This window comes from Camarhynchus parvulus, chromosome Z (genome assembly GCF_901933205.1).
Source record: "Camarhynchus parvulus chromosome Z, STF_HiC, whole genome shotgun sequence".
NCBI classification, from domain to species: Eukaryota; Metazoa; Chordata; class Aves; order Passeriformes; family Thraupidae; genus Camarhynchus; species Camarhynchus parvulus.
The window spans coordinates 50,854,864-50,875,771 of record NC_044601.1 but is presented as its reverse complement, the minus strand read 5'-3'; the positions used below and the strand labels follow the sequence as shown (position 1 = coordinate 50,875,771).

Here is a 20,908-nt window from a genome sequence, read left to right as displayed (position 1 = left end):
TACAAGTGACCTTTTCTGACCTTTTCCTTAAAACACTTTTGTTGTTATCACAGTAGTATTTTTGGGATTCCAGTCCTCATTTGTGACTGTACTGCAGTTGGCCCTCGAGAGCTAAAAAAAATGCTTTCACCAGTATTGGCTTCAGCCATGGAAGGATGACTCACTTGTGATATTGGTGGATTTCTAGACTTCAGTTCTGGAACTCTTTCAACACTATGGTTTTCATGGCTTTTTCTCTCTTGCTTTTTCAGGAAGTACTCTCTTGTACTTCATTATTTTTGCTGGAATCCTTTGTAATGCTCTGGTGAGCAGATAAAGTTGCTGAAAACCTTTCTCTTGTAAAATTTATAGTCCAAAATGAACTGAGCCCTTCTAAAAGTCCTACTTAGTGACTGTTGTTTTCACACTTAAAAGCCTATTTTTTTGTTTTCTCCTCTGCTTTGATTATTGATAAAGTAGCAGTTCAGTGAATAACCTGACTCCTGCAGTGATCATCAGCATTTCTTAAAAAAAATAGAGCAGTAAAACATTGTGAATGTTTGTCATTGTGAATATTTAGTATACAATTACAAAAATAGAATAATGGCCATAAAGAAAGGGTTTCCCTTACATTCTGTGACTTTTAGTGCCATTTTTCATTTGGCACAAGTGCAGCACTGAGCTCTTTTTTTCCCACTCCCCTGTTTAAACAAAAGAAAATTATTAATTCCACAGTTAGTAATGGAAATGGGAGTGGTAGTTTCCTCTTTTAGGCAAATTATAACATTTCCTGATGGAAGGTCAGTTTAGATTCACAATTACACTGGCTTGTGCTTTTTAATAGCCTAGATTTGAACTGAGTGCAGTCTTAAATTACTCAATCAATTAAATGTTTTCTGTTGTTGAAATGACCTAAGTACCTTTTACTGCAGGATGCCTGTGTTTCAGACATCCTGGGCTGGTTTTTTCAAACTATAAGTATGGCTGTGGAAATCCAGACACACTCTTTCCATGAAGAAGTAATTTTCTAGTATTTTAAAAATTTCTTTCAAAGTTTATATCAGTGATTTCTGTCATCTTCCTTTTTAGGATTTTATTTACTTCCAATTAACAAATACAAATTTGATTAAGTCATTACCATGTAATGTAATGTAAGTCATTACCAGGTAAGAAAAAACCCAGTTTTCCCTGATGATTAAGCAATGAGTCAAACAGAATGTAGTTTTCACAGTTTTTCCGTCTTGCTTTCCCACACCTTCTATTGAGTTTTTTGCTGTTCTGTGGCCTATGTTAATCAAATTAATTTGTCCTTGAAAAACATGTAGACAGCTACTGCTAAAGCTTTGCTAATTAGGATGGACACTAACTTTGGACAATAAAGTGAAGCTGATATAACCTGTGTAACATAAGCAAAGAACACGTGATAGCAGCAATAAAGAATGTGGATAGGGCAGAGAGGAATTAAAAAAAAAAAGACAAGGTTGTTATACTGTGTCCTCTTTCTCCCCCTTTTAAATGAGTAGATCTTGCTGAAGGCTTTCTTCAGTCTCAGGTAATTTAATTTCTCTTTATTTTCTTTTGGTGGAGATAGGCAATTTGTGGTTGAAGATAAACCTTAACTCTTGACATACAATACCAAAAACTTCTGCTGTTAGCCGTAAAGCAGTAAATAGTAACTTCAAAAAATAATCACATTCTATCTATTTGACAGGCAAGGGATCTTCTGAGTTGTTCAAAACAACTGAAAGTCTCTGAGTATTTACCTTTTTGAATGCAAGAGCAACCTGTTTCTTGTTAGGCTTTAAGGATATTTTAATGAGAGGTTTAGTCTGCTCAGTTTTGTTTCTCTTAGTAATTTGCAGTCACTTTCTCATATGTGATATTTTACTTGTGCCCTAGCAAGTAATAATAGTTTCTCTCTGCACATGTGATTAAAATGCAAAGTTGTAATAAAAGCTGAAATGGTCTCACCTTGGGCGATGGATACCTTGGGCTATGGGAGGAATCTCTGCTGCCTGGTGGCTGCAGGAAAGATGTCAGCTTCTCCCCATCACAGCAGGAGTGAATTCCTCCTCGGAAGCTAGAAACAAATACCTGTGCGCTGCTCCTGTGAAGAGTGGTTGTAATCAGTCCTTGTTCTGAGGCACTCTCAGTGTATTCTCAGGGTGCAGCTCCCTGTAGACTGTCAGCACATTCGCCTGTCTCAAGCGTTTCCCTTTGCCATAAACACGGGCCTGTGAAGTTTGCCAGCAGAGTGAAGGTTTGTTTACTAAAGTTAAAATGTAGATTAGTAGTCTCTCCTAACCTCTTGTTTCTAGCCTTCGTTATGGATAAATGTAAACTTGAGTGTGATGTTGGTGTATATTTATATTCGATTAAAATCTACCTATAAACAGTTAAGTGTACATTAGGTAGGTGATTGGGACATCATGGCACGTTAAAAGCTCGCACTTCTTGCAGCTTTTTTGAGTGTTTGTTACTCTTTTGTTACTCCTGCCTTAATTTTAATTTTATTTCCAGTTTTTATTCAGCATCAGAGTAGTTTTGATGACTGCGATTTCTAGTTTGCTGTAGCAAGCTGCTGTATGACAGATCCATGCAGTTCCTCTCACCTCAGCTAGGCTATTAAGTCTCCCTCAAAAGTTTGAGGATTACGATATTCCATGCGTTCTAAATTACAAAATGTTGATTTGCCCACATTCTACAAAGATTATTTCTTCACATTCTTGTTGTAAATTGCTGTTACGTGATCTTTGTGTGTTATATTATTTGAAAAAAAGTCATGTATATAAATAAATCTCCTATCTGCTGGTTTCTCACAGTAGACTGTACTTAGCTGTCTATCAGCTTTGGGGTTTTCAGGCTCACACTGAGATTTTTTGTGCTCCCAGGATATGTGGTACTGAGAGAGGAGCTGTTAAACTCGTAGCATAGGGGAGCATAGTTTCTTTCAAACTGATGACCTTGGAAAACAAAACAACATGGCAAAACTGGAAAACAAAACCAAAACAAAAAACAAACAACAAACCAGTGAAAACGCTTGATTTGTACACCTGAGAGAGAGTGACCTGCAGCCATGGATTCCTAGCCTTGTGACTTGACAAGACTATCAGCATTGACAGTTTAGTGATTCTTGGCACTGTGTTTAGCCTTTAATAGAGGAGATTTGTCTGCTTCATCTCTGCTTCTGCTTTGTGAGCCATAAATGTCATTTGCCACAGCATCCTAGATCACAGTTGAGCATCACTGTGCTAGAGGAAAGCTCTGTTACTGCTATCTGGAAAGCCCCATTATAAATACATCTCTTTCTTATACCAAGGTTTTGCTATTTCCCTTTGTCTAAAAACCTAATGCTTACAAACACCTAAAATGGGCTTGACTATATCTGTATAAAATGAGTGGAAGTGCAGACAACTTTCAGGTTTTGCAGAGATGTGATATGAGGCTGTGTGAGCAGTGCTGATGAGAATGCCATTCCGTGGTTTGTGTGGTGTTCCTGTGGGGTGGGTTGCAAGTTGTTTAACCACAGGGATAGCAGTGAGACCTTGAGAGGCCCTTCAGGCCATGTTCATTTAGTGCGTGTTTTGTTCCAGACAGTGTGAGCTGCGGCAGTCTGCGTCTGTCTTACGCCAGTCCAGATCTGATATAGATGTTGGGTAGGGGAAGGCATTTTCCTGTGTTACTTGCTGTTTGCACAGCCTTTCCTTCTTTCAAGGAAGAGTAATCTGGATGGATTTATACACAGACATCCATGGCTCCTGCTTGGGCTGCAGTGGTATGTGTCTGCTTTTGAGCACCAGAGATAGGATCAAAGTTGGCTTGGAGGGTTAGTGGAGGCCTTTGTCCACCAGACATAATTAGTTGAACAGTTGTCAGACTTGGAGGTTTGGGCTGGAAGACCTAGAAGATTGGTGTTTTTAAATACAACTGTTGAACTCAGTGCTGGGACAAATAAATCTTGTTCAAGTTACTACGGCTGCTTCTGTTGCAGTGTGCATGGTTTTGGGAGTGTATCAGTGCTAGTGAACCTTCAACTTGTCAGTGTCCTGTGTGCATGGACTTAATGCTATTCCCGTTGTCTTGCTTGCAAAAGTGCTGAAATGCCAAATCCTGATTATTATCTTTATGAAAGAGAGTTGTGGAATCCAAGTGGTTAGTTGAGACAGATCCTCTGTTAGTGTTTGGGTGCAGAGGTGATACTAATTTTATTATAGGTGATGTCAAAATGTAAGTTTGTCCATACCCTATCCATTGATCAGAAACAGTAAACATCTTATGTATTGTTCTTAATTTATTTTCCAGCTCGTTAATATCTTTGTATTGGCATGTTTAAGATATGATGGGTGAATATTTTACATTTAAAATCAGTGTTTTCTCTGTTTTATGAAAAGGTTGTTAAAATTAGCTTCAGGCTAAGGTGGCATGCAAAGTTTTGATTTTGTAATAATTTCAAAGCCTGTTGTTGATCTGTTCTTAGAGTGTTCCAATGTTGAGACAGAATTGAATGTAGGATGCTGCTTTACCATTGCAAAGGAAAACCACTTCTAGAAAGACAAAATTTGAATAAGCTAAATATTGTTTAGACTTACGCTTGTCTTGGGGAAAAAAATGTAACCACTGCTATAAGTATGAAAAAGTAACTAATGGGCAGGGTTGGAAACTACTTTCCAGAAGCATTTCTGTCTGTTGTTGTTAGGTGGGCAAGATGAAACAGAGGTGTTTACACTTTACACAGTGATTATGTGTTTGCCAAGTAATATAGCAGTCTGAATAAATGTGAGCTAGTAGGCCTGCAAATTATTTTAAAGATTGTTAAAGACAGAGAGTACAGTTCTGATAACCAATGTAAAGTTATATGCAGGGGAGGTGCCTGTGTAGGTCTTGTGCACTGAATTACCCAGCTCCCAGAACAGAAGAAGTCCTTCTGTTTTTTCTCAGTAAGTAACTTAATCTGTTGGCCTCTTCTGTGAAAGTAGAACAGCTCTTGTGTCTTCCTTACCTGCAGGCAGTATGTATACTTGGGAAAAGAGTCGGTGGATCAATGTTAAGGAGAACATTCATTTCCAAATACAGCTGGTAGTATACTTCCTGATTTTAGGAGAATGTGTACATAGTGGATGAGGCATGGACAATGTTGTTAAAAGGTACATGACAGAAATGACAGAAAGCTAATCAAGAGAACCATTTTTAAGCTTTGGGGTATTACTCTAATGGATTTCTGATATTTTTAGATTTTCTGTGAAAGATAAATACCCAGTGGTGATTTATGGATGTGTTTCAAATTTTTTTTTTTTTGTTTTTAGCTGCTGGAATTATTGACTGAACATGCACAGAGACATAGGCCACACCACCCCCAGCATTTTACATGGCTACTTCTGATAGTTCTTGTTCATTTCAGTCTATATGTTTTCAAAATGTCTCTTTGGACTTGGGCCTATTAAGCATGATGCTTTTTAACACTGGCATTAGAAATGAATTAAGCTCATGAGATGTCATTAATGATGCTTATTTGGTGCAGTAGTTTTGCGACTTACCCTATGAGGTAGTGAGACTCAATATTTCAAACTTTGCTTCTGGCTTGAGTAACTAAAAGCCTACCTGCTACTGCTTCTCCACATGCCACTGTTTTTTCCTACTCCTTAGTGTGTTATAGTTTGAACTTGCTTTTGTTTTACTCTAAAGTGGTGGGTGTTTTTGTTATGACAGGCACATATCCTTGTGCTGGCAAGTACTACATTGTAATAGTGTGAATTTCCAGTTATCAGGTGACTTTAAAGTCCCAGAATATTTTTGGTCAACAGAATGCTGTCTAGCAGATTTTGGCTAAAGTTGCTTTATAAAAATCAGACTTTTAAATGCTTTCTTCTTAATGGCACTTTGGCACAGTTCCCTCCCAAAACTATGACAGCTGAGAATGCTATTTTATTGGCTATTAAATAACACTGAGGTGTTTTTGAAGTGAGTGTCCAACAGAAACAAAGCTGTTTTGTAAAAGAACTTTAGTTTATACGTTGTCTTAGTGCTTCAGCTGCTTTTCTAAACACATTTTTGCAGAGTGCGAAGTCTCTGTGCATTGGACATGTTAGCTGAGCTTGAGTTACTGATCACAGGCTGGTTTGAGAACAGTAAAATGTTTCAAACTGCCAGTGCTAAAGGAAAAGTTGAAACTGCCTGTTCTATAAATAGCTTCTGTAGTGAACACGCTTTTCTGCTTTCAACACTTTTGTTGTCTTTAGCTAATAATGAATGAGCTCTCTAACTGAAAACTGAAATATCATTGTTCTTGGAGTGGTTTGGAATGAATAAATATTTCTAGCAAAGGTTCTGTAACTTAGGGTAAAAGAGAAATTTTCCCTTTGAAGGAAAGTACTTCTTTAGGGTGAGGGCTCACAAGTTTTAGCTGGAGACCTTTTCTGCTCCTTTGGACCTGTTAGTGAAATGTCATTTTCTTCATGTCCCCGCATAGGTCCCTTTGTCTTTTTTCCAGGAGCATGTAACATCTTGCTTCTTGACAGGCTGTAAGTTACTGCTGGTGTACACTTTCTAGCAAAGCACAGTGCATCAACTTTTTACCTGTTCCAACTTTTCCATACGTTAGTAGGAGAATATTAGATGATTAGGCTAAAAAAAAATTAAAGCTATGTGTTCAGTACTCTGCAATGTTGAGGGTCAGTGGTGACAGTGTCGTTTGATTTCTGGTGGGTTAAATTACAACAGCCTTACCATTGCTTCTGAGCTGAAATCTCCTGAATTGGTTGTTCTGATATGGTTAAAACTTTTTAAAGGTCATATTTGCTAACAGCAATTTCTTTCTTTAAAAATACAAACAGATAAAGAGGAGCAAAAAGTGTTTCATAAGTAAGATACTTAGTGTGAGAGTTAATACAGAGCTTCTACGTCTTTAGCCTGCAAGAGCAGCCAGGTGTTTAATTTGTTTAAACTCCCAGTAAGTTAAGAAGGGTAGGTTAAGTAAGGTGACTGTATTAGCATTGTAATTGTTTAGACCAGTGTCTGTGTTTCTAAATTTTGGTGCTTGTAACATGAATTCTTCATATAAAGCCCCCAGTGGAGAGGGAGCCATGTCCTGTGTTTGTATCTAAGCAGTGCAGGTATTTAAGAGCAGGCCCGCTCTTAACTCTGAGTATTTCTGGAGACCTTCATGTTTCCAGGAGGGTTTTAACTTTTTTGAATGCTTGAACAATATACTGATGAATTGAAAGTGGCTGGTTTTTTATTACTTTGCATCAGTTTAACAGAAAAGCTTTCATTGGGCATTTTGCTACTGTATTTAATGGGAGTCCAGGTGCGCTGGCAGTTTATATACAGACACGAACGGGACAGGACCACTGATGGATGCGTCGGAACTGTTTATTTTCTAGAATCTATATAATACATAGTTTTGTCTATGCAAAAATCTTGACAGTTCGCATCTAGGCAGCGAGCTAAAGAAACTCACTTGTTACAAGTCACCAAATACTCATCTTAGCCAATTACACAGAGAGAAAGCATATTGACAGTGATTCTATCCAATCAACATAAGCACACGTAGCTGGAGTTAAAACAATGCTTACTTGTTCATTTATAAGAAAACAAGGCATACAACCCTATTCATAATTTCAACTTTGCTACAGAAACTTTTTGCAACTTAGAAAGTTATTCCGAATCGCTAATACATAGCTCTATTGTTCTATTCCTCACGTCTTCGCTACAGCTTAACAAGATTCATCAGCAATATCTATAACTCTGCTGCACTGAGGCCTGTCTGTTTTCCCACAAACCTGAAACCCTCTAACTTTATGGATTCCTACATTTCCCCCTATTTACAAGGAGTAGGAAGGAGTAGGATTAGGCTCTTTCTGTGTTCCGATGTTAGACTTTTCCTCAGCTCATGGATTATAGATGAGTTTTTTTATGTATGCTTCACAGGAAAGTGGAATTAAAATAATCTCACATGCAGTTTCTTTCGGACCACCAATCGAACTTCCACTTACTGAGAATGAACCAGAAATAAATAGAGCTGGTTAGACTTTTACAAAGGCTTTTTTTTGAGAGTAGGCACTTAAACACTCTGACTACTTAAAAACCAAAAGGAAAGACAGAGAAAGGAGCTCATGATGTGAGGTGCACTTCCACTCCCTTTCTCTTAATGAGGGGAGGGTGGGAGCAAGAATGCTACTTGATCCTGGTCTTGTTCATCCGCTGCCTTTCTTCTGTCTGCACTTTACACTGACTGCCTCTTCGGCCTCAACTTCTAACTACCTGGGAAACACCCCATTGCAAAGTCAATGTTAGTGTATGCATATGACTGTCTTCAGGGTAGAGTGTGAGAGTACTGCAGTGATGGTGACTGCATAACCTGCTCTGAAACATACAGTATAAACAAATGGAAAAAATAAAGGATTTTCCTTTTTGTTGCCTGAAAGATTTAGAGCTTTTCAAAACTGGTTTGGGATACAGCATTTTGGATTAGAGCTATGTATATATTGCTTCCCCCTCTCCCCCAATGTCTAATTTTCATGGGATATGGCTTCCTGCAGTACACTTCTTTGGTATTTCAAGAATATTAGATAATTTTTTTCACGTTGAGGGAGTGTGGGTTCATATTGTTTCCTTTGTAAGTATTTGTTACATAACACCTTACTTGTATCTATCTCAGATTGCATGCGGACTTCCCAAATCTAGTGCCTGGTGCAGCATATGAAATTCAGTTTCATTGCCCTGTGTCTGTGTCTCTGCTTTAATGCTTGAGCTGAAATCAATATCATGCTTATGCAAAATCAAAAAGAAACCCCCTTATTCTGGTATTCAGTGATAAAGCATTGAGAGCCAAGCCTGGGCCTTCGTGTTGGACAGACAGGTGGGTTTAGGTTGAATCTTCAGCATTTGAGATCCTGTGCTGTGCTGACATGTGGTATATTTGCTGAAGGAAGCATCTTGCTTAGGATGTACTGTGTCTTCTTACAATACACACAGACCTAGTTCTTTTGCCTTGTGCTTTATTAAGCTGGTGGAAAAACAGGACCAGAATGCAGACTGCATATGCATCTGGAACAGTGCATATGTGTCTCATTGAGTATTACAAGTCTGGCATGCTGTGTATTGGTAACTGCAGCAGTTTCCATGTCCAAAATGCTGCACAAACAGAGCCATTCTACTGGATCACTTAGGTGACGGTGAGCATTAGCATGAGCTCAGTGGAGGGAGAAGTGAAAGCAAAGAGATGTGTGACTTGTCAGTGAGTCAGCTGGAGTTGAGCTAGAACCTGAGTTCATGCCACTAGAGTGCACTACTTCCTTCTCACTTATTGAGAGAATGCTTAAATTTGCTGGTGGTTGCTGTAGGCTCCCTGGTGGGGGGGTTTGGAAAATTGCTGCTAATTTACTGAGTAGTTTCGTTTTGGTTTTGATGTGATGTTGGTCTGCTTCTGCAACTGTCGTTTACCAAATAAATAGTTCTCTTGCTGTCAAGCTTCTATGAATGTTGTGGGTATGGCAGAGGGCTTGTAGACTAACTTCTTACTCCCCTTTTGATTTATTTAAGATGAAAGAGGTATGCATGGAAAAAAGGATTAATCATATTTGTAATTAAAGCAAGTTCTTTGAGATGTATAGTTTTTCATTAACAAAACTTCCTTGATAATGAGGTATAGTATTTTACACATATCATTAAGTTCTTTTTTTCCCCTCCTGCACAGGTTTCCACTTGAGTGGCACAGTAACAGAGCCTGCAATGCAATCGGAGCCAGAAACTATTTGCAATGTAGCTATCAGCTTTGATCGTTGCAAGATTACCTCAGTGACCTGTAGCTGTGGAAACAAGGACATATTTTACTGTGCCCACGTTGTGGCACTCTCTTTATATCGGATCCGCAAGCCAGATCAGGTCAAACTTCATCTTCCCATTTCAGAGACACTCTTTCAAATGAACAGAGACCAACTACAAAAATTTGTGCAGTATTTGATCACAGTACACCACACAGAAGTTCTGCCAACTGCTCAAAAATTAGCAGATGAAATCCTTTCTCAGAATTCAGAAATCAATCAAGTCCATGGTGAGTTTGATACTTGTCCTTCCTTTTGTTTCATTTCCTCATAAGTTTTGAGATTTTTTTTGTACATTCAGGAATGTGACCTGCCTAGTTAACTTCTGTGCTGAATTATTCTGGTGTCCACTAAAGAGGATTCTTCTACTGAACCTTCATTTTAAGATACTTAGAAAATGGTGCTCTTTGGAATAAAGAACTCACAAGCAACGAGCTTGATGTTTTCTGCAGTTCAGTTAATAAGTGACCTGCTTCATGCTTGTGTTTTCCAACTAGTGAAAACTGACTAGAGGTGTTCTTTGTATAGCCATATTGCTTAAAGAAACTCTTTTTATCCACTTACCAGTGGTGTCTTGTTATTTTGTTCTTTGTACTAGTTTTCTGACACTTCGATTGTGGAATTTTGTTTTAATAACAAAACATAAAACCAAGTAGATGTTACTGTTATTTCATTCATTAAATATAGTTCTAATAAGTTTTGGGATTTGGTTTATATTATATATATATATGTATATATGATGTCAGAAGAAACATAAAAACTGCATTTCAGTGCTTTTTTCCTGTTGGTGCTGCAGCAGTTACAGCATAGCTAAGGTCTTGATCTTTCCTGCTGTCTCTGCTGCACATGATTTTAATGGCTATTTTTTGCTGTGGACAACTTGTTTTTGTTAAAGGGTGCTGAGTTTGACTTGAGGCTTCTGAAATGGCTTTTTTGTGGACCCTGCTGAACTGAGAGTGGGTAGTTGTGGGTTTGAGGTGACCCAGCTAGTTTATTAGAGTCCTGTGTTCCTGTAAGGTCGCCTGATAGAAACGTCCTCTCAGGTGGCCGGGGCTGTAAGTATAAGGGCAACTTAGGGGGGAAGAATAAGTTACCTGATATCTAAAAATATCTTCTTTTCTTTTTTTTTTTTCATTGACAGGAGCAGGTCTTGTGTTAAAAATTTGAGGTGTGACCATTACTCAAAGAACTTGCAATACAAACAGAATCAACATGCTTAATATTAAGATAAAGAAAACCATATGTATGTTAGTTATAGTGTAGGCAGAAAAAACCCAGTCATTTTAATGACAGGATTTATCTGCAGCTTAAACTTTCTCCTTATGCTTCTGTGACCCTAACAGGTGCAGACAGGTGATGCTGTGAGAAAGTGAATTTCAGGAGCTGTGGTCTTTTTTGGCACTGGGGCAATGGAAAAAATCACATAGTTCTTATAAGAAAAAAGTGAGTTCTTCTGTAGAGAAGTGTTCTTCTGGGATTCATACTATAATTCTTTAATCTTTAATCAAATTAGATTAAAAATAATACACCTGACAAAAAAACTCAATGAAAAATAACCAATAAAATGTTTCTCATTCTAATATCATAGGGTGATGAATGTAAGATCACCATTTACTCTGTCATACCTCCTCTGCTGCAGATGTTGAGCTTGTAGCACAAAACTGTCCTGAAGACCTGCCTTGCTTTGAAAAGTCTCACCTCACTGAACTGGTGTTTGAGGAGGAGTTACATTAAATTCTACTTCAAGGCATAGATAAGTGAGAAGAAATACTTGGAAAAACTTGTTTATTGAAAGTAGAGGAGACCTGGCACAGAAAAACCTGAAACAGCTTTGATTAAGAGAAATTCTGAATCTGGAGTTGGATGGGGAAATTATTTTCAATGTTGCCTAGAGGTAGTTTATTTTCAGTGTTGTTCTATATAAGACTTCCATTCTTTTTTTTTTCCTCTGTGATCACTGTAGTAGCTCCAATTTTCGTATATTTTCAGTGGTATGCAAAAAAGTCAGCTCTTGAATAGTATTTAATTGTATGTTTGAATGGTCTGGGACTTGGAAGAGCTTTGACCACAGTTGTCTTGTCTTCCTTATGAGCTGGCTCATGAGAGAGATGATTAGATGAAACAACATCAGTTCTCTCCTTTAAACAAAAAGCTAATTGGATAATGTTTCACCTGCTCAAACCTGTATTATGCAGCATTCAATGACTGTCTTTGGCCACCTTTCAGGAGGTTACTGGGGGAATTAGGGAAGTGACTTATATTGACACAAGTTTATAATAACCAACCTCTTTGAGTTTCTTGGTGGTAACAAGTGATGCAATATCCTTTCTTGCTTCATGACTGAGCCTCACCACAGGGAGAAATAAGAGGATGCTGTTAAAATCAGAAGAATGTGTTGGCTAGTCGCTAACTTCTTCAGAAGAGACAAGTGATTTAGTGGGAATATTTTTCTGTATTTGCCATGCTATTTTCACTTGGTGGTGATTGCAAGAGTGCTCTTCATATTTTTAGAGCACAAAAGCACCTCTTAATTTTGAGAAGTTACTGTGTTCTGATTTTTTCATGTGACACTGTTACAGCTGTTCATGTTCCTGATGATCTCAACTGGAGTTTTGTGGTGTGTAATCCGTACTGAAGACAACTGCATGTATTAATACTGATACCCTCCCTGGTGTTTGTACTACAGAACTGCTGGCTTCACATTGGATTTTAGTTTGGGTGTGCTCTCACAGGAGGCTGGATATAGCTTTGGGTCTTGCTTAGCTGAGGCTTTTTTCCTTCCTTTTAATTTTTGTACCATTGGTAGGAGAGAATGTGTATTCTAGGAAGAGAGCAGTCAGGATGACAACAGTTTGTCAGCTGCATTTGTCATCTTAGATCTGCCTTTTCATAGGTATGAAACTCTCACTTCAGTAGATTGGTTGAAAGGCCATCCTGTGTTCATGAGAATTTGAGTGGAAATAGCAAGTAACTGTGGGATGGGTGGAGGGAGAGGGAAGGTCTGTTTTTTGTATTAGTCCTGTATTAGCATTGGTTTTTTATTATGTGCCTAGTGAAAAAGGCTCTGATGGTTTTAGTGTAAGGACAGCCTGGCAAACCTACTTAAATTTTTACCTTTTAAGCTGTACTCTTTCTTTTCCTGAGTGTTTACTGCTGCTGTTGCAATCTCTGCTCTTGGAGGAAATATATGGATTTCTCCAGACTTTCTGTCTTTCTCTGATTCTCCAACTCACAATAAAAGTCACTTGCCAGTACAGATCCACAGGTGAACTCAAATTTAAGAGGGAGGGTCTGAGAGGAAGCAGCTGAAGTACATTCATCTTCAGGACAGGCACCTTGTTTTCCCTACTTTTTTCTGCATTTGTCCAGGCAAATGTGGGCACATCCTCAACAAATGTTAGTTTGTAATGTATATTAGCAGTGCTGGGGGAGACATTCAAGAAGAAAACATCTACAAGAAAACAAAAAAGCTTTCAAAGAAAATTTCAGAATATCTAATATTATTCCTATAACTATTAAGTTCAAAGAGGCAATCTGGAGGTAGAGGTTAATAGATGTTTAGATGTACTTAATGTATTAACAAGAATGATGGGTGTTTTAATAGAATATTGTGGGGTAGGGTGGGGCTGATTAAAATATATTGCTGATCTGCTAATAAAAAGAATAAAAATAAATTATTTTCTTTAACATTACATAATGGAATCTTTCACATGGCCCTGCCTAAAGTGCAAAATTGATTGAGGGTCTAGTTGCAAAAGATGAACGCAGGAAGTGGAGGTGAATTTCCTTTAAAGAAGAATGAAAGTGCTTAGTATGACAATTGTTTGGTGAGCCAGATCTGGGGAGGAAGTAAGAGTAGCCAAAACTAGAGAAATTCAAGAAACCTAACTAAATGTAAATAAGTAGTAGAATGTAAAAATAAAAAGAAAAGACTAGTAGTGCAAAGTAGCATGAAAAATAATTTATGAAACTAATATTTTTAGGAAAGGTTTTTTCAGATACACTAAACATAAATATAAAACTTGTTGCATAGAAAATAGTGAGATTTTGCTAAAAGACATGGAAGATAAATAATTAAAATAAAGTATGCTTATCTATACTGATAAAGTTCTTCTATCTGCCATGCACAAATAAGTTTTGAAATGTATTGCTATATGATGATGTGGATTTTTGTGAGGTGCAGATTTTAGCAGGAGAGGTTAGATATTGTTAGTAGATAATACAGCATGTTTGGCTATATGTACAGAGGGAATGCAGAACTTTTTGAAGTTAAAAAACTTGTTGGGATTTAATTAACTTTCCTCTTGTTAGCGTTCAGAAACACATAATCACGTAAGCGATTATATGCTGGTGCTTTTATTAAGAGCTCTGGAAATCAGGGGTGCTTTTCACCTCAAATCTGATTCCAACATACATTCAAGGTTAACATGCTTTTATATTCTATCGTTATATAACTTTCATGTTATTAAACTTATATTGTTCTATTGTATACATAGATTTCAGCTAAGCATACCCCCTTTAAGTTTCCAACATAGTTTCTCATGATTCTTCCTATGATTATATAATAATTATATTTCATTACTAAACAATCATCACATCTAACAATTATATCATTTATCATACTGCTTACGCATGTGCAGTGATCTGAGAAAACACAAAGCCTAACATTTTCAGAATCTATCTTTAGCATTTTCCAGGGTCTCACTATCACTCTGCAATTTAGCACAGTCTTCATGTTTTGTGTTGTTACCACTGACTGCTTCATAGCATTTGCTGTTTTCCTTTGGTGCTGTGAACTGCTGAACAGGTGTTAAGTAGTGCATCCAGAAGTCCTGAAGTTACGTGACTTATGTCTCAACTTGGAATAGTTTGGAGAATCAAAGACATAATAATATTTCTGAATCATTATTTTAATGATCTTTGGTTTTATGTAATTATTGTTTAGAATAATTCGAGTATACTGTGTTTTAAAATCAATCACTATTCTGTTGTGGATCAGCATCTAGCAACATCGGTTTCTGGCTGGGTTTCTTTCAATCTTCACATAATACTCATTAAGTAATATTTTTTATTTATAATAATTTTTCCATATCTTCTCCTTAATGCTGCCGTGGGATGACTTTTAATAAAATGTAACTGATTTACTGTTCATTTGTATACTTAAATTAATGACATTTTTATTAGAAAGTTCAGGAAAATATCTGTGTAGATTGCTACGAGTGAATAATTCAGCATGGTTTTATTTGAAGTCAACTCTTTTGATACTGCAGAAATAAGGATCAGGGAAGCAGTTTGCCTTGTTTTATCCAAATCTCCCTGTTGATCTGCCCCTTAGCGGTTGGCAATATAAGAACTTCTTATCCATTTTTAGTCATTGCTTCCTACTTGCTTCTGTTTTGTGAGGTTAAGTTCTACAGCATCAGTTCTTAAACATGGTTGCTCGTCTTGAAAGCAGTTGTTTTTAAATGCTGTGTAAATGAACAAAGTGTTTATTTTTCAAATGCTCCTGCTTCTTAGAACTTGGGAGTTGGTTATATTTAACATGCTATGCCCCTAAATGTAAGAGGCTGCTACCCTGTTTTCAAATACTATTAGGTGTTCAGTGTCACAAACAGTTGTGCACAATCTTCCTGCTTTGACTGCTGACATTGCAATTTAGTAATTATAGTAAAAGAGCATGAGTAAGTCTGTATGTGTCTGTATACTGGTTATGAAGACTTTATTTATTGTGTTTAAATGTATGTACATGATGTACAGTGTATTTCAAAGATCAGTCATGGCAAAAGTTTAAAAAGCCAGAGGCTGGGGAGAAAGAGATTAATATGTTAGTTTAGTGTCTATAAACTGACACACTTTAATTACAGGTTTTACTATTAGCATAATTATACAGTACTTCTCACTTTCATAGTTCAAATGTGAACTCATGTATCATCATGACATCTCTCTAAAGCACATGAGTAACACCTATCCCCAGGTTACAAGTGGGAGACAGGGTTTAACCCTGGTACCAAACTGCCCTGCAGAGTTTAAGTTCAGGGCTTCTCATGTTCCTCTTTCCTCTCTGCAGCCAAATTGTCCTTCTGCCAAAGCCTTGCCAGTGCTGGTCAGGGCCATGCCATACCCTGAGTGAAGCTGCTGCTTCCTTTGAGTTGAGCCTCCAGCTCTGCCTGTTCAATGCTGAGCCTGAGCCTTCCTGACAGCTACTGCTAGGGCTTCTCACAGCCCCTAAGGCAGCTTCCTCCTCCTGCTCATTCAGATAGTTTCTTACCTATTCACCCACTCCTGTGTTTTCAGAAGAGAAATGCCAGTGTAGAAATCCCATCCATGACCTGTTTGAGTGGGAGAGGAAACAGGCTAGATGAGTCACCTGGGTGTAGGTGAACCTAGTGAACTTGAAAAGTGCCTAGAAAAGTGTCTAGTTGAGAGACATGGAAGATGGTCATGTCTTGACCCCAAAACAAGAATGATAAGCAGCAGAAGCTGAGGCTTTTCCAGCAGCATCAGTAGGCTGCCTGGCTGCTGCCTTGGTGGGAAGGTGGCTGGACTTGTGCCCGATCAGACACAGTGTCCCTATGCCACTGCTGAAGACTTCCAACAGAGTTGAAATATGAGTGAATTGCAACTGTAGCTGGTACTGCTTATATGTGCACTGAAATTTCTTTAGAATTAAAAATTTTGATCATACTGAATGTTGCCTATGTAAGATGTTGTAAGAAAGAAAATCATTCTGAGTCAGAATATCTATGTACTGTGCTGAAGAGGACTGTAAGGCGCAGACTCTTGGCATCTTCAGCTTTTAGTTGTCTGGCCTAACAGCTTGCAAGTAACAGTGGTGTGAGTATAGTGATACTGTGCTCCTGGTTAAGATATATTTGGGATCATACTGGCAGGAGTAGCCTTGGTGGAGGCAGTGCTGGTGACCCTGAGTAGCAGGCACACTTATTTTTGTAAAGGAAACCTGTTGTTAAAGAATCCGTGGTAGCTGCGTTGCTTTTCTAACCTTGTAACACAAAATGACAGGTGAACTTTTGATAAAGTGTAAACAGTTGCAGAAGGATTTTTTTCATCCCCTAAAAAGGGAAGCTTAGCTTGGGAATACTGGGCTATTTTTAATTCAGTTTGAACGTAACCATACCAAGATTATTTAAAGATAAATCTCTATTGAAGTAAGGAACAAATTTAAGTGTATCTTGTATAGTGTTGCTTTTACATAGTTCCTCTTCACCCTCTTTGTGTTTTAGAGCAATAAAATATTTAAACTGTTTGCAAGGTGATACTGCAAACCTGGTCTGTGCAACAGCTGCACTGCTTATTCTTGTGTGGCTTGATTTTCTTTTTTATCTTGTTCTGTGCAACCAAAGACTTATCAGTATATGTTTCATGTAGCTGACTCAATTGAAAGCCCTTTAAAACAAGTAAATTGGAGATGGAAACATTTGTAGAAGAGCAGGTTTTTGATTCCTTGGTTTTTGTGCTGTCTCGAGCTTGATTCCTGTCTTCTGAGACATTTTTTGTGTTCCTGTGGAAAGCAGGAGAGCTTATTCACACCTCCAAAGACACAATTTCTTACTAATTAAACACATATGTGTGTATATATACAGGAGTGCATTGTTCCCAGCTTTAGGCTGTGAAAATGAGGCAGTTTAGGAAGTTGCTGAGCTGGAACATATTTTTGTTTACTGTCTCAGCAATTTGTAGGTAAGACATCCCTCTGACCCTCTAAATCTTCTGTTTGCATTTTCATTTAATTAAGAGTTCAGCATTTCCTGTGGTCATTTAAAAGCTTCACCTTCATGGCAAAGCTGCAATTGTGAAACAAAGTCTTGAATCAATAGAATCAATGGGTTTTTTTCCTGTACATTGCAGAGTTGTAGCTATTTTGGTTTTTAAGTTTTTAGGATTTCTATAAAAAATCCCAGCTTTTCAGAAATTTATGTCATTTTCTTTCCCTGGCAGTATTTTCTTCTTTTCTACAGAGGTAACATGGACACAGATTTCAGCGAGAGAGATTGTTGAACATGATTAATTTCTATAACATCTTCTCAAAACATGATAGAGATAGAGATTATGCAGCTGTGATAAATTAAAAATTAAAATGTAAAGTCAACTTGAGTATCAGCCATGCTTAAAATAACTGATATGTGGTATGGTGATTCCCAGCCTTGAGCTGAGTCCAACACTGTAGATAAGTACTTTTCAGCCTGTTCAGTTTGGAGACCTTTTAGAAGATGTCCAGTGGAGGTGCAGGGTTCTTCAGAAAAACATAGTTTACTACATGGTGCAAGAACTTGTTTTAGTTAAGTTTGTCATTCTTTAAGAGAGGGAACATCACTGGTCTGATCTGCAAAAGCTGCGTTATGGCAGTCTGTGGCCAAAGCACTGCTGGATGTGAATCTAGTCATTTCAGTTGATACTGGGCTGATTCAAGTCGAGTTGCTCTAAATTGACTCTGTGCAGATGACATTGCCTATGTAAAAATGCTTCCTTGAAAGCAGCATAGTCTAAAGTATCTATAGCTCTTACTTATGATGGAAATGCCTTTAGTGCTTTAAGACTTGGATTTGTTTGGGGATTTTTTTACTCTTTGTTTAGATTTGCAGAGCCATCACAGCTCAGAGACACCAAGGTGATGATTCTCCTCATGTTCATCAATAGCAGCGCTCACTAGCAGTCATTTAAACCTGAGCAAGATTGCTGAAGGTACAGGAATTACACAGGTGTTTTGGGGAGAGTGGTTTTAACATCACAGTGGTAGAAATATAATTCAAAATCTTAATTTTCCTTGTAAAATCATTCTAGTGTAGCTGCTGAGATGGGAAGAAAAACCCTTACCTTGATTCTAATGTTTTGTCAGAGAAGAGAATATTATGTATTTAAATGCCTTTTCATAGGTATAATTTCTAAGTGCTTAAGACTACTGAGAAGAAATTTAAGTCTATTTTAAAGACTGTTTAGATTAAAATCAAGGCATCCAAAACACAAAAGAGAGAAGGAGAAGACACAAAAAAACCCCTCTGCAGTAATCCTCTCCCCTGGACTCAAGAGCCTCTATTCGTCATATAGAACATAATGATTTCTTTTCTTGCTGTTTGCAGGTGCTCCTGACCCAACAGCAGGTGCTAGCATAGATGATGAAAATTGCTGGCATTTGGATGAGGAACAAGTCCAAGAACAGGTTAAACTCTTCCTTTCCCAGGGTGGATACCATGGATCAGGGAAGCAGCTCAATTTGCTTTTTGCAAAGGTGTGTTGAGTACTCTGAACCTTTTTTCTTTTCCCTGTTCTCCAAGCTGGTCTGTACTTGATTGCATCTTACTCAAAGTTCTAGATTCTGCTATTCTAAAATAACACAAAGCCTTGGGAATACAATGGCAACTTGACAATGAGTTGTACAGCAGTGGACTACAATCTGGTGTGTCTTGATCAGTGTAAGGATATGAAGTAACATTTCAAGCTTCTACAGCTTTGCTGTTCTCTTCTTCCTTCCCACCCCCAAAATGTTGGAAAACCTTACAGCAGCTTGTATAATACACCTGTGGATTGCTTGTGGAAAAATTCTCTAAAGAATTGCAATTGGATACTGGTCCCAAAATTTTGTCAAAAATTGGGAAGGCAGACTGTTTTTTCTACCTAAAAATTTGTCATCGCACATATGAATTGCATTTCTAACTTAGCAAAAGGGGAATATTTAACACTGCAGCATATTGTCTGTACTGCGATTGCTTTGCTTTTTTCAAGTTTGTATTAAAAGACTCATTTCCTAGGTGCGAGAGATGCTAAAAATGAGAGATTCAAATGGAGCTCGCATGTTGACGTTGATAACAGAACAGTTCATGGCTGACCCCCGTCTGTCGCTTTGGAGACAACAAGGAACTACAATGACTGACAAGTATAGGCAGCTCTGGGATGAACTGGGTAAATTCACAGACTCATTTAGGTGTTCATATGTTTAATAAAGAAACAGTTGTATATTTGGAGTTGAGAAAAACTTCTATTGTGGTTCTAGGGTGAGCAGATTAGAGTTTCCTGAAGTTTTCTTTTATTCAGTTAAGTTTGGGTAAAATCGAATTTCTGACCTACAGCATGAGACAGTTGCATTTGGAAGAGAGAGGGAACATGGTATAAAAGAAGTACAATTCCAACGCTTAAGTACTAGAGGCTCTAGAAAGAATAAAGCAAAAAGTGGAAATGTAGCTATACTGCTGAGGTGAAATACATAAGCCTCTAGTGCTGAGCTGGAAAGGTTGAGGAAGAAACCGATTCACAGTTACAGAAGTCAATTACTGAGCAAGAGAGGAGACAAAATACAGAAGACTAACAATTAACATTGCTGAAATGGGCTGAAATGGGAAAGGTATATTCGAACTGATGTCCAGGACCTCACTAATACAGTTTTGAACTACTACTTCAGAAATTTTCAAAATCTATAAGAATCGCATCTCAGGACCATGAAATGGTTTGGGTTGGAAAGGACATTAGAGATCACCTAGTTCCAACTGCCCTGCCATGGGCAGGTACAATTATCACTAGACCAGTTTGCTCAGAGTTTCATCCAACCTGGCTTTGAAACACTTAGAGGGATGGGGTATCCGCAGGTGCTCTGAGCAGATGGTTCCAGTACCTCACCACCTTCACAGTAAAGGATGTTTTTCCTAATACCAAATCTAAACTTTCCAGCTTTCACTATAAAGCCATTCCCCTTTGTCTGATCACTACATGCTTTGTAAAAAATCCCTCTTCAGCCTTCTTGCAGGTCCCCTTTAGGTACTGGAAGGTGCTCTAAGCTCTCCTCAGAGCCTTCTCCAGGCTGAGGAAACCTGAACTCTCTCAGGCATTCCTTTTATGGCCAGTGCTCTGTTCCTCTTGTCATCTCTGTGGTCCTTCTCTGGACCTCCTCCAATGGGTCTATATCCTTCTTGTGCTGTGACCCCAGAGCTGATGCAGCACTGCAGGTGGGGTCTCAGCAAAGCAGAGGGGCAGAATCCCCTCCCTCCCCTGCTGCCCACACTGCTCTGGATGCAGCCCAGGACACGTTTGGCTCTCTGAGCTGGGAGTGCCCATGGCTGGGTTGTGTCCAGCCTCTTATCCACTAGTAACGCCAAGTACTT

The 20,908-nt window shown here is 38.2% G+C and overlaps 1 protein-coding gene across 1 annotated transcript in view; it reads left to right on the top strand.

The window, feature by feature from the left end:
• Window positions 1-20,908, top strand: part of ZSWIM6 (zinc finger SWIM-type containing 6) — a 110,107-nt gene that overhangs the window by 52,127 nt on the left and 37,072 nt on the right. Inside the window, exons 2-4 of the mRNA XM_030968994.1 lie at window positions 9,674-10,030; window positions 18,896-19,044; window positions 19,565-19,715. Coding sequence (XP_030824854.1) covers window positions 9,674-10,030; window positions 18,896-19,044; window positions 19,565-19,715 — 657 coding nt within the window. The remainder of the gene's footprint in view (window positions 1-9,673; window positions 10,031-18,895; window positions 19,045-19,564; window positions 19,716-20,908) is intronic.